Source organism: Drosophila kikkawai, chromosome X, assembly GCF_030179895.1.
Source record: "Drosophila kikkawai strain 14028-0561.14 chromosome X, DkikHiC1v2, whole genome shotgun sequence".
NCBI lineage: Eukaryota > Metazoa > Arthropoda > Insecta > Diptera > Drosophilidae > Drosophila > Drosophila kikkawai.
The window spans coordinates 30,158,640-30,172,784 of NC_091733.1; the positions used below are offsets into that span (position 1 = coordinate 30,158,640).

The following is a 14,145-nucleotide window of genomic DNA, read 5'->3' on the forward strand; positions in this document are numbered from 1 at the left end:
GAGGGTTATCTGGTTGGAAAAAAATCCAGGAAAATCTAGGACAATCTTGAAAAACATCTAATAAAATTTAAAGGAATAATGTATAACTATACAAATTTTTTAACATATATTTTTTTTATAAAACATTTATATAAAATCTAGAAAAATCTTGGAAAATATCTAATAAAATTTAAAGGAAATATTTAAAGCTATACAAATTATATTTTTTTAAAGCCCAATAAAGATCATAAAAACTTGTCAAGCTTTTTAAATTAATTTTATACCTTCTTTTATATCCATACTTTTTTTTAATTTTAAACCTTCCCTTAATTTTTGAGCAGTGTTTTCAGTGCTTAAAAATACATATATTATCAAGATATATAAATACTATATATGTATATTTAGCTCAACTTTGGGAGTGTGTTAAATTAGCCCATGTAAAGCAACGCTTGACTGCTCTCATTAGGCCACGCCTCGCCCAAAAAAAAAAAAAAAACTTAACTTACACTTTCCACTCGAAAATTCAGCTCATATTTGTTGGCCATATTTGTTGCCATATTTGTGTATATCTCAGTCTCAGTTGCTTTCTTTTTTTTTGAATTTTTGAGCATGAAATATTTGCTTTTGTTTCTGTTTTGCGCCTAAAATTGTTCAACGCTTGTGTCCTTGTCTTTATTAAAACTTTGCCTGCAGCAGGCAAGGCAAGCAAGAGCAAATACAGAGAGAGAAAAATTAAGAAAAAATAATAATACTAAAAAATTACTTGAGAAATTAAAAATAAAAATAAAGTTAAACCCTTTTTATATTTCAATTTATATATTTTTTTCTTTTAAATTTCTTCCCTAAAGCCAAAATTTTTTTCTAGATTTTTTTTTAAATTTATTTTATATTTCTTTTTTCCAAGTGCCTTGAGCCCGAGAGCCATTAACATTTTCTTTGGCTTTCGTTCGCTTGTTTGCCTACACTTTCCCGGGCCCCTGTTTTTCCGTATCACCGCCCGACTGGCTGCCTGGCAAGGCTTTTCCTTTTGGCTTTTCCTCTTGGCTTTTTCCCCCATGTGCATGTTGCCGTTGGTTAAATAATCTTGTTCTTTGGGCCCCACCACCGTCGTCGAGTGGTGTGCGGTCTATGTGTGTGTGTGTGTGTGGTGCCCGGCTGACCAACAGTTGACCCCCAAAAGCGGGGCCGGGGTTTCGTCTTTCAACTTGACTTTCTGGCAGTGCAACTCGCCGGCCTACGGGCTGCCACGGAAAATGCAATTCGTATTCATGGCAACATGTGTGCCAGCCAGCAAGGACATTCACTTGGCTCATACACTCATCCTGCACTGAATAAAAAAAAATGTCACTGACTTTACTTGGCTGTATATGTTGACTTGGTCACACTGCGCAGTGGCAATGTGGCTGTGCTATTTGCGGAAAGTGGGTTTCTATTTTTATTATTTCAAAGAAAATCACAGATTTTGGGTTTATTTAATGAAAGGGTTCATTTTTTCCTGTGTATAAGCTCACATACACACATATGATGGGGCACATTGTATCCACTTTTGAACTCTTGATTCCTGATTCTTCTTTTGTGGCCTGACTGCGGTGTGCACTTGTCTTTGATTTTGCTCCAGCCTGGCTGGCAGCTTCTCTTCGTTTTTTTTTAACAGCTCTTTCTCTATACATATATATATCCCTGTGCATATTCTTTCCATATCCCTGACCCGTCTTTCTTTCTTTCTGTTGACCTGCCGACGGCGGCGGCGGCGGACGTTGGCCTCTGATTTGGGCCTCAGTTTTCCTTCTTTAACCTTTTATTACACAGTTTTGGCCAAGAGGCAGGCCCGGCTTGGGCTTTGCTTTAATGAGCACAATTTTATTAGCCTTTTTAAGGTTTTCCTTTTTGGCCATTAAACTGACCACCGCACGACACTTGCTGCCACGAATTTGGAAACTTTTTTGTTTGAATCTTTTTAGCATATTTGCTTTATGAATTCCAAGAAGAGAGAAAGAAGCCCAAGGAGTAGGCTTGCCAAATATTTACACTGGCCCACATAATTATTTATTTGCAATTTGTTTTGTAAACAGTTTCTATCGTTTTTAAGTAGAAATAATACGTCAAAGAGCCTTTAATAATATTTTTTCGTATTTGTTTATGATTATTCTCTTGTTTATTTATTATTTTTTTAGCCAATTATAATGAAAAAAGACTTTGATTTCAAGAGGTAAGTTTTTTTTTAGCTGAACTTATCGACTTATCGAACTGTTATGGCTACAAATTCAATTTAATGATGGATCCTATGAAGCGAGTTTTCGGTAATTTATTGAAGTATGTTGTTTCCTCTTCAAGAAAATAAAACTGAAAACTAAAAAAGGTTGCCTTAAAGCAACTTGAAAAGAACTTGAATGGTATTCCCTTTGCTGTCTCCTGGCCTTCTTTTTTCCTCCTCCAACAAAAGGTAAGCAGCAAGGGCAATAAATAAGAGAGTATGTGTGTGCTGAGTGTGTGTGTATATGTGTGCTGTGTGTGTGTGTGTGCAGGAAGGAGCCAACAGGAAGAACAACAAGATTCGGCCCAGCATCAACAAGAGCAAAGTTACACGTTACACTGGGCAGATGCACTGCCAGAATATACTGCACACTAAAGACATTTTTAAGATTTAAAAATTAAAAAAAAAAAAAAAGGAAAAAAAAAGTCTAAAGAAATTTGAAGAAATGTACAGAAGTCCACAAAAAATCTTCTACAAATCTACAAATATAAACAAAAATCTACAGAAGTCTAAAAAATCTACAAAAATCTACAGAGGTCTACAAAAATCTACAAAAGTCTACAAAAATCAACACAAAAATCTACAGAGGTCTACAAAAATCTACAAAAGTCTACAAAAATCTACACAAAAATCTACAAAGGTCTACAAAAATCTACAGAGGTCTACAAAAATCTACAAATATAAACAAAAATCTACAAATATAAACAAAAATCTACAAAAATCCACAGAAGTCTACAAAAATCTACAAAAATCTATAGAACTCTACAGAACACTTTACAAATTCTTCATCAATATCTATGACCACGGTAAGTCCTTCTTCCATTTTAAAGTCTTCATATTTTCTTCCTGTTTTAGTTTCTACCATAGCCCCTGTGTCTGTGTGTAAGTATGGCAACTATTTGTAGAAGTTAACGTGAATAATATTTACTTACTGGCATAATAAATAGTGCCTTTGTATGGAGATTGGACCAAACGCAGGACGTTCTCCTCTTACTGCCACTCAGACAGGCCATCAAAATCTAAAGTATCATCTATCCCATGCGCTGTCTTTCTATCTCTTTCTGGTAACATATATTTTCCTAGGACATCCATCTCCTTTGCACACACACACACACACACACACACAGAAAGAGAGAGACACACTCGAAGGACCCTCTATAAGTACATCCCATTTGTTTATACTTGCGAGGAGCTTGGCTCACGTTATTTGCTTAGACAACCAAATCAAATTGAAAAGTAAACTCAGTTAGCATTCAAAAGCTACAAAATGTATTCCACCTATGGGTGTCCCTCTATATATATACAGATATATATATAGATATATATATATATATATATATATATATATATGTTGCTGCAAAATGGCGCCCGGTTGGGTCAAGTTTCCGATGCTGGCCAAGTGAGCAAAAGGCCAAGAAAGTTTCATCAGCTCCATGCATCACCGTGAGAAGAAATCTCTTGAAAAGTAGCCTTAAAGTATGCTGGTATAATTTTTACGAGAAAACCCCTTTGTGTTCATAGTTTAAGTTTTAAGATTAATCAAGGAGAAAACTGTTGCTTTCCAGTAATATTTTTTTATATATTCTTTTTCATTAAAAACCTGTTGCTTTTAAGATTTATTTTTTTTATATATAATTTTCCAAGACCCAAAACACCTTCCCCTAATCCCCCATGAGGCCCACTGTGCATGCGTGGAGCTGCCTTTGTCGAAATCATGCAAATAGATTTACAATAATCATAAATATTAAGCTCAGGTCTTTTCTCTCCTTTTTTTTTGTGTTTGGGATTTGGAAATTCGAGCAGCTGCGACCTCAGAAAAGGTGTCCCGGAAAATGCGGAAAATGTCCTGAGCCTGAGACTGAGCCTTTGACTAAACAAATGACATTGACAAAATAGACACGCAGCGATATGGAGAGAGGGAGAGACTGGGGTCCTGAATCCTGGCCAGGATTTCGAATGGAGTCAAGTGGAGCATAGAGACTCGGAAGGGAGGCTTGAAAAGAAATCGTCTTAATTTCACTTTGTTTATGCTGAGTAATAACGAATTATGCAAATTATTTTATAATAAATTTATGCCAACAGCGAATCGAACGCACAAACGAGCACAGAACCAGGATATAAAACACAAGGCGAGGCGGTGAAAGGAAAAAGGACAATGCCAAGCCAAAAACAAGAAAGAAAAAGGGGGAGCAAGAGAAAAGAGAAGGCAAGAGAAAGAACATAGGAGCAGGAGACAGATAACAACGTTTAGCAGAAGGCGAGAAGAGTTTTCCAATTGTGTGACGACAAGGACTTTGAATCCCCGACAGCAATTCTGTTCAGTTGGCTTTGTTTTAAAAAGCTAAAATAATGAATTATTTAAATGTTTAATTTAATAAAAAATAAAATTAAAATTAAGTGATTAAGTGACTACAGAAATATTTTTTAGATAATTTCTGCTTAAGAATTAAAGAAAATACCTATTGTTCTCCTCTGCACGATAAAAAATATTTTAAAATACTTAAATAATAAAAATATATTTAAAAAATATATATATGTAATTAAATAATTGAAATATATATTTAAAATATTTTATAATATATTTTAAAATATATGTTTATATATTTGAAGCCAAGTAAATATTTAAATTAACATTTAAATATTTCAATTAATATTTTAATATTTAAATTAATATTTAAATTAATATTTAAATTTTTAAATTAATACTTTAATATTTAAAAATTAATATTTTTGAAAAATTTATTATTCTTAAGATATAAAAAACGAAACGTATTCTCCTTCCCTGTACCATTTTCCAAAACCCATAGATTTTCCGGGGCTGGGTTTTTCTTTTTATTCGGAGGAGGCGCGTGTGGCCAAGTATGCATGAAAATCCAATTTGCCTGCATGCTGCGGCGGGAAAGCGGGCGGGCAAAAAGGAAAAGCTCGGAAATTCCGAATGCCGAATGGTGTGCTGGCAACGCGTAACAATCAAAGCGAAAACCTGGACAAGGGGAAATGTAAAGGTAAACTGTTACAGTGATATTTATGGATTTTCCACAGAGACAATGGCGACAAAAGAATGGCATCCAGATTATCCTTGTGCCGGGTCCTGTTAATGTTTTACCTGTATGCCGGAAAAATGGAAAATGCCAAAGTCAATCGAGGATTTGTGGGAGGGAAATCTAAAAGCTGTACAAGGATTTGTGGCCCTAGATTTCTTTTTCTTACGGGATTCTTTTTTTAATTATGTTTTGGATATGGAAAACACTCCTAAACCCTTGGTTTTAATTGCACTATGTAGATTTTTTTATTAAAAAATATTATACAATATTTTTAGTATTTTTAAATATTTTTAAATTTTTTTTTAATTTTAATAGGTAACTAGGTGAGCTGGGAAAATAATGTAATTAATTAAAAATATTTAAAAATATTTAAACATTTTTAAACTCATTAAAAATTATTTAAAAATATTAAAAAATATTTAAAAATATTAAAAAATATTTAAAAATATTTAAGGAAATTTTTAAAATATTTAAAATTATTTTAAAAAATGTCTTAAATATTTAAAAATATTTTTAAACATATTTTAAATATATATTAAAGTATTTTAAAAATATTTAAAAAAGATTTACAAATATTTTAAAATATTTAAAATTATTTAAAAATATTTAAAAACATTTAAAATTATTTTAAAATATTTAAAATTATTTTAAAATATTTAAAAATATTTTCCCAGCTCACCTAGTTTTCCCTTAAATTCCCTTAAATCGTAAAAAGGCAAAACTCAAAACTTAAAGTGCAAAAAAAAAAAACTTTTTGATGGCCAATCAAATAATTCCGAGCTTGCTTGGCAAATACAATTACAGTAATTGCAAAATTTGTGCGCCACTCAAATATATACCTTCGCTCAGCTGTTTGTTTCGCCGAAAAATTAATTAATTATTCCATGTTAGATGACGTGGGCGAAGGCAAGGTGAGGAAGGTAGGTAGGGAGGGTGGATTTCACTCGCCAAAACTGACAGGCTTCATATAAGGAAACAAGCTAATAAAAGTTTCACTTGACTTCTGAAATTAATAACAAGCACAGGACACGGGACACCGGACAGGATAACTGTAATTATTTTTCCTAATAAAATATTTCAACATAATTGAACTGGTAAATTTTTTTGCTGACTGACTGATTGGATTTATTGATGGACATTTTCACTTAAACAACCCCCCTCCCCCCGCCACCCCATATTTTTTTATGGGCCCCCCAAAAACCGTTGGCATATGGCCATAAAATGGCCAAGAGTCAGCCAACTGCCAACTGGCAAAACTGGCAGAAAATGAAGACGCTTAAGGGGGTTCCCAGGGATAACAGAGAAAACATCGTTGAAGAAAACTTTAGTAGCCGTCGACCTCGACCTTTTCCTCCTGGGGAGGACTGAGGGGGGGTGGCAGGCCAATCCTTTCGTGTCTATTTACATTTTTATTGTTGGTCGGTCGTAAAAAATCTGATTAAATACCACGTAATAGATCCCTTTGATGGCTGGGCTCTCCACTGGCTTTCCACTGTTTCTTTTTTTTTACTGTGATTGGCCGGTGGCGTCCTTGGGCGCTCGGGTTAAGTGTTGTTAAATTACATTCAATAAACAAGCAATGAATATTTTATTGTTGTCTTCAACAAGGTGGGCTTTTTCCAAATAATTTATGTAACAAAAAGAGAGAGAGAGAGAGGAGAGTGTATAGAGATATGAAAGCAGATTGATTTGCGCATGAATGGCACCAAATCTCGTTTTAATAGAATCATTTTGGTTTTATAACGCCCTTCCATCTATATCCTGATTCCCCGAGATTGCCCTTTCTATATCCCCACACAGTTACCCAACTTTTATTGAGTCCCAGCAGTTACCAGTTGCCGGGAGTTCCCCAAGTTATGTTGCCCCATAAATTGAGTAAATTGTTGTGCTGAATTTTAATCGCTTTTGCTTGCGGGAGAGATTTTTCCCAGCAGGTCCTGATCCTCCCAGTTGTGCTGCTAGTCCTGCGGTTGCCCTATTAATGCAGCTACTTAAAACTAAGTAAACAAATGCAATTTCCCTCGCAAAAACTGATTAATATGCTCCAACAGCAGGGCAAAAATGGCTGCCCAGGTGAGGGAGAGAGAGAGAGAGAGAGAGAGAGAGCTTTGAATATCAAGTATACGCAACGTAGAGATGTAATTATAAATGGCACATCGATTAATTATGAAAAATGCATTCCATAAATTGAGCTTGCAAAAATTTCTAGATTTTAATTAATATATTTTTTGGAATTTATTAAATGTAATCTAAAATTTTAAAAATATTTTTGAAATGAGACTAATATTTTGTACCTAAATTTAAAATTACGTACTACTACATTCCATGTCAGTTTTAAATTTATAAACTTTTCTAGCATCTTTAAGAAATAAAAAATTTTGTTGTTAGGTTATTTTTTTTAGGGATTTTTGTGTTTAAAAAATTCTTTAATTAGAATTAATAAAGAATAATAAATAAAATAAAAAATAACAAAAAAAATATTTTTTAAATTAATATTGTACTTAAATTTAAAATTACGTATAAGTATTAGTTTTATCAGCTTTACTAGCATTTTTAAGAAATAAAAATTAATAAATAAATAAATATTTGGTTATTATTTCAACGATTTTTGTGCTTGAAAAATTCCTAGATTATTATTAAAATTTTTTGGAATTTATACAATGGAATCTAAAATTTAAAAAAAATTATAAAAAACTATCCTTAAACTACAACTCTCTAATACTTTTTAAACAATTATAAAATTACGTAGTCTACGGCTAATTTTATAAAAGATACTTGCATTTTTAGGAAATAAATATATAAAAAAAATAAATAAATATTTAAAAATTATTCCTGGTATTTTTCAAACCCCCTAAGGACCTCTCTAACCGATTATTTGCTCTCATTTTCATTTGTCCTCTTGCACTTTTGAATGGCTCGCCACACTCCCCGGTGTATATATAGTATTATGTCATCTGCTAGACCATGTCGCGTAAATCTCATTTTACGACTGGCATTTGGGGGCAACTTTGTTGCCGATGCCCGGGGTCCTTAAGGAACTGTTAAGTGGTCTTAGAAAGGATGCAGGCAATGGCAAGCGGGTGGGAGCTTACACAGCAATGCATTTTTATGCTCCTTCGGTGTTTGCCATTTTTAATTGCTGTCGCTTTTCGAACATTTACGGCTTCAAATGAGCTGAGGCGTCGAGATTTATGGCCAACAAAAAAAAAGAAGAAAAAAATAACAAGCCAACACATGAGTATGGTGTGTATTTTGTAGTTTTGTGTGTGTGTTTCCTGCAACAAAGTCACACTCTCGAAGCAGACTAATACATTTCAATTTAGACACTTAAGTGCTGCAAGCTCAAGTGAAAAGAAATGGCAAGCTATTAAAATCCCCCCTCTCTCGCCAGTGTTGCAAAAGGCGTTGGCCAAACAGTGTTGCATTTTCTATTAGCAGCAGGGTTGTAAAATAATCAGGTAAAATATACTTTCTACCAAGGTAATGAAGAGTAGATGAATACCTTAAAGTTTCTTAACTTGAAAAAGCAATATTGGTTTAAGAAAAAATATTATAAGTGTTGTAAAAGTGTTTATGTCTTATTTTATATATTTTATTCCTACGTTTTAATAAATTTTTGATGATATTTGTTATAAAATAATATAAACCATCTGATATTTATTATTTAAAACACTTAAAAAAACAAAATTTGTTTTACAACATTTGTTTTTAGTGTTGCAAAATGTCTATTAGAATTTGATTTCTTCGTTTTAATACGTGTTTAACGTTTTTCGTTACAAAATTATCAATCAAGACAAATATTTTATTTTAGATTAATATATATAAAATAAAGATTGTCATATTTAACTTCTAAAGTCTCCTACGTTTATCATAATAAACACTTAAATCGTTATTAATTCCAAATGAAATAACATTTAAATAATCCAATAAATCCCCTGACTAAGTAAATTACACATAAAAATACTTTATAATTCACAAAGCTCATTAGCAAGTTTGGAATTATAAAATAAAGTATGTATATAATAAAAATGAGTTGTTGCACAATTGCATCTGCAATCATTTGGATAATTATAATTGCAGTTTTCAAAATATATGTGTATATATTTTGTGTTGGCAACTTTTGTAACATTTTCATTTCTGAATTTTCTGCTTGTTTTGTTTAGCATTTTTAGTTGTTTAACGAGGGAAAGAGCTCCGCTCCCATTTAATTATTTCGACTCGGCATAGCCCCAACTACAGCCACATCTACATCCTGTTGCCTTGTTATCACTGTTATTGTTATTGTTATTGTTATTATATTGCATTTTATGTGACTTTTATGTTGCAAAACTGCGACAGACTGCGACTGTGTGTGATGCAGACCCAGGACACTAGCCAGGGATTTCCGTGGCCCCTAACGAAAGCAATTTGCCAGGCAGAGAGTGTGACTTGAAATAGATTCATAGGGTAGGTTATTATTATTGTTATTATTCCTATTATTTTTATATATTTCTTATTTCTAATTAATGCCTTAATTTCTTCCTTTTTGAAAATAAATTCCCCTTAAGTGCCTCTATTTATTTCCCCCATTTAATTAATCGTTCTCCCTGGAATTTAACGACTTAACTCCCTAAGAAAGTCGGCTTAGGAAAAAGGGTTAAGCACACACACACACACCACACACACACCACACATACACCTCAGTTTCAGTCGAGTGAGTGCATTCATTATGGATTCACTTCACAGCAAAGACTCGACTCAACGTGAACTCATTGTTCTTTTGCCGGTGAAAAGAGACTTTGCCACGACGAGTGACCCCAAAATGATTTCCCCCGGCAGCAGCACATTGTGTTCGGTGACGAAGGGTAGGAGTTTTGGGGATTGGGATTTTTCCCCAGAGCAGCCGCTAAGTAGCGACAAGTTTGCACACAAAGGCACAGCGCAGCAGAGCAGTGTCCTGGCATTACGTATACGCAGCGTTGCAAGCCCAGCTGCAGTTGCTCCTTTCAATGCACGGCACTTGACGCGGGAACACTACTGACTGACTGCAACTGCGATTCTAGTTCTCTTTCCAAGTCAGTCACTCGCGTTTCTACTCCTTAAAGACGACACTGGAGTGACTGGCATTGTCCCCGGTTCTGTCATCCTGGCTATTTACTTAGCGTGTCTGACATTCGAGCTTTTTTTTTTTTTTAAGAAAAGTCCTTTTAAGGAAAGTCCTTTTTAAAGTTGAAAATAAAAAGGGAAAAATCTTTAAAATTATATCTTAATTTTTGGTTATAATTTTGAGATCAATATTAAGTCTTAGGGGAGCTTTAAGGAGGTCCTTTTAAGGTTTAAAGTTGAAAATAAAAAAGGAAAAATATCTTTAAAAAAAATATTTTATTGCGTTTTCTGAATTATTAAGAAGTCTTCTTAAAATATCTTAAATTTTTTTAAAATTCTTCTCCTTTAAAATAATAATATTAAAACCCTTATCCTTAAATATCAAAAAGTCTCCTTAATATATACTTATTTTGAACTATAATTTCAGAGACCCAACACCTCTTGTTTCCAAGGTCCTGGGTATAATTCAGCGAGACTTGTCCAAGGACAGACGACGTCTTTCATATTTAAACTGACAGTTTATGGTGCTTTTCATTACAATTCTTGTCTCTGGGTGGGGGTTTTCGCAAACAAAACGCAAGGATGATGGCAGCTGCCCGAGAAAAGCAGACAATGTGGGAGGATTTTCGGGGGTTCAAGCGCACTCAAGCGAGGAGTCAAGCGCTGCTGCTGCTGCTGCTGCAGTCCTGCATCCTGCATCCTGCGTCTCCCCTCGGCGTCATTTTAGCCTCCAAACCGGAAGTCATAAAAGACGCGCATTTTCCTTTAGCAAGTGACAAAAGGACAACTCCAATAATAATAATAAAAATAACAATAACAATAAGTACAACTTGCAGCCATATAATTTCGCCTTAAAAAGGGGAAAAGCAAGAGGGAAAGTGATGGAGGATAATTCCCAGGATAATTTAGATAAATACATTTCGTACAAACGCCTCTAATTGAGTGGCACTGCATTTATCCTGTGGCGACTTTTATGGCCCACCGATTCCATTCTGGAATCATTAATCAAGCCAACGGAAAGCCTATGGAGACAGGCACAGGACAAGCACACAGGACACACACACAGGACGCCACAAGGATGATGATGATGGTATAAACTGGATCGAGATGGGATATACACAAAGTATATGGCACAACGGGGAATTTATGCATCAATCAGTCAAGTGCAGGATAATAAAACAAACCAAACAAAAAAAGAAGAAGGACTTGTATATATTTAATTTATATATACAGAAAGTAAAGAAGATTTTTGTTAGATTTTTCAAGGATACTAAAATTTTTAAAGCCTTTAAAAATGAAATTTAAAAAGCTTGATAAATATATTATAGAAAAAAAACATGCGTTTGTGTATTGGTTTCGTTTTTATTAGACAAACCAAAATCTCGAAGGCACAAGGGATTGCCCCACCCTAGAAACTTGCTCTTTTTCAAGTCGGAAACTGAAGTTTTTCCCCAGCACAAAAGAAAAACTGTGGCCTGGTGGGTTTTCCTTGAAGGAGAAGGAAGAAGTGGGAAACCCAGCTCAGCTCCTTTAAAACTGTCAGTTTTTGGGGGCCGTGTTAGTCGATGCTTTAACAGCTCTCAAGACCCCAGACCCCAGACCCTCCTTTTCCCAGTCCTAGAACTCTTTTTACAAAAAAAAACACTAAGGAAAATTGGTAGCCAGAAGAAGATAAATAAGAAATAAATTCTAAAAATCAAACAACAAACTCAGAAATTGTTACCAAGGCTTACAAATATATTAAAGAAAAAGTTAGGTAGTAGAAAATCCTTAACAAAAATTGTTTTAAATATTATTTTCAGGCTTCATTCAGAGTGCTGCTCCTCCGTTAATCCCAGAAAGGCAAAGGCACCTATGAGTATTTCATCCTCAGTTGGCTTGTACTCTGCCAAAACTGGCCCACAAATGTGTACCAGCTCATCGCATATGTTCATGGCCGCCACAGTGTTTAGGCCAACGCTCGACATCTCCATGTCCGGTTTGAGGTAAGGCTCAATGCGTCCTGCTATGTACTCCACCTTGGGGAACAGCCACTGCCGTATGGCATGGCTGCCCATCTTGCCCAAACCGATGACAGCACCAAACAGAGTGGCCAATGGTTTATCCTCATCCTCCAAGGCCTTCGTATAGCTCTCAATAACCGTGGACTCGGTGCATTTATAGCGTTCCACAATATTTGAAACAATGATATTGGCAAACATCCGAACGGCCCAATGATCATCGGCTCCGGGATTTCGTGAAATTTGATCAGCCAGAAGGCAGGCCACAGGACCAGGTATCAAAAGATGTATATATCTGTCCAGATTCAAAGTTGGATGGCTCAGCAAGGCGCTAATCATGCGCATGATGAAGATGAGAAACTTTAGCTTCTCCTCGGCAATATTGATGCACATGGATTTGTAAATGAAGGGCGTTAGGAGGGGCATCACTTCCTGGATGCGTGGATCCTGGGAAAGTAACTGGTGACCCCTCTCTCGGCACTCCTTCGAGGGACTCGTACAGGCACCAATAATCCGTTGGAAGAGATTGAGCTGCTCTTGGGTTACATTACGCGAATCGGAGAGGGGTACAAATTGTACGGGAGAGAGCTTGTGCTCACTGGAACCGCGATAGGATCGAGGATAATTCATTTTTTTTTTTGTTTAAATATATTTTTCTTGCTTTGAAGGCTGAAGTTGAATGAATTAGACTCGGATTTGACAAGATGTCATAGAATAAAAGCTATAAACTCAAAGGTTACTTTGTTTTTTTATTTTTTTTATTTAATTTGTAAAGTTTTGGTAATTTTCCAAAATTTTTCAAAGTAGGTTATACTTGTGTCTTTTCTTAAATTTTTACTTTTTTAAATTTATTTCTTTTTTATAAAAATTAAACAAAAAAAAATTCTTAAAATTTTTTCTAAAAGTTAGAAANTTAAATAAAATAATTAAATTTAATTTTTTAACTTTTATAAAAAATTTAAAACATGTTTTTTTTAATTTTCATAAAAAAGAAACTTATTTTAAGAAATAAACTTTAAAGAATCATTTTTATTTTCAATTATTATAATTTTAAAAATAGAAAATAACAGTTATAATTAACTATTTTATAAAAAATAATAATTATTCTATACTTTTTTTTTATTAAAATTTAAAAGTAAGTGTTAAAACGAAATTAAAAAATAAAAACTTGTTATAAAAGTTGAATTTATTTTTAAAAACTCTTCTTATTATTCAATTTGTATAAAAAAGTTACTGAATAATATAATTTTATAATTTTTATATATAAAAAAAAAACTAATTTTAAGAAGTAAAAATTTAAGAATAATTTTTATTTTCATTTTTTCATCTTTCCAGCTCCATTTTTTTATAATAACTTTTATTTTACTTATAACTCTTATATCCCTGCTCAAAAGTACCTCTTTGTGCTCAATTTTCTCCCAGTGTATCTCCCCTTTTGTTACCAAGTTTACACGCAGCTGTCAAATCACAATACTTGCTAAGAATTTCCATTAACTCATTTCCACAACCCCCCCCCCCCAACCACAACCCCAAGTGTGCTAGGCGTGTGTGTATTGATTGTGTTAAGTGTTCTTTGGTGCACTTGAGGCTTGGGTTGGAAAAATGGTTGGAAAAACTGGGTGGAAAGAAGGAGAAAAGTTTCGCCATTGTTATAACAAAATAATGGCCCTCCCAGGCAGGACTCTCACACGCAAAAACAGTTTAAAAAGCCTCAAACTTGCACTAGCACTTGTCGCTTAATTCAATATGCACACAAGATCTTCATTTTTATTTTAGCAGTGTG

At 34.0% G+C, this 14,145-nt stretch overlaps 1 protein-coding gene across 1 annotated transcript; it reads right to left on the minus strand.

The window, feature by feature from the left end:
• Positions 1 to 12,167: 12,167 nt before the first annotated feature.
• LOC121502146 (transcription initiation factor TFIID subunit 6-like) lies at positions 12,168 to 12,992 on the minus strand. The gene has a single exon (XM_041775070.1). It carries the CDS (start codon positions 12,990 to 12,992, stop codon positions 12,168 to 12,170), a length of 825 nt encoding a protein of 274 aa, XP_041631004.1.
• Between the last annotated feature and the right edge of the window lie 1,153 nt (positions 12,993 to 14,145).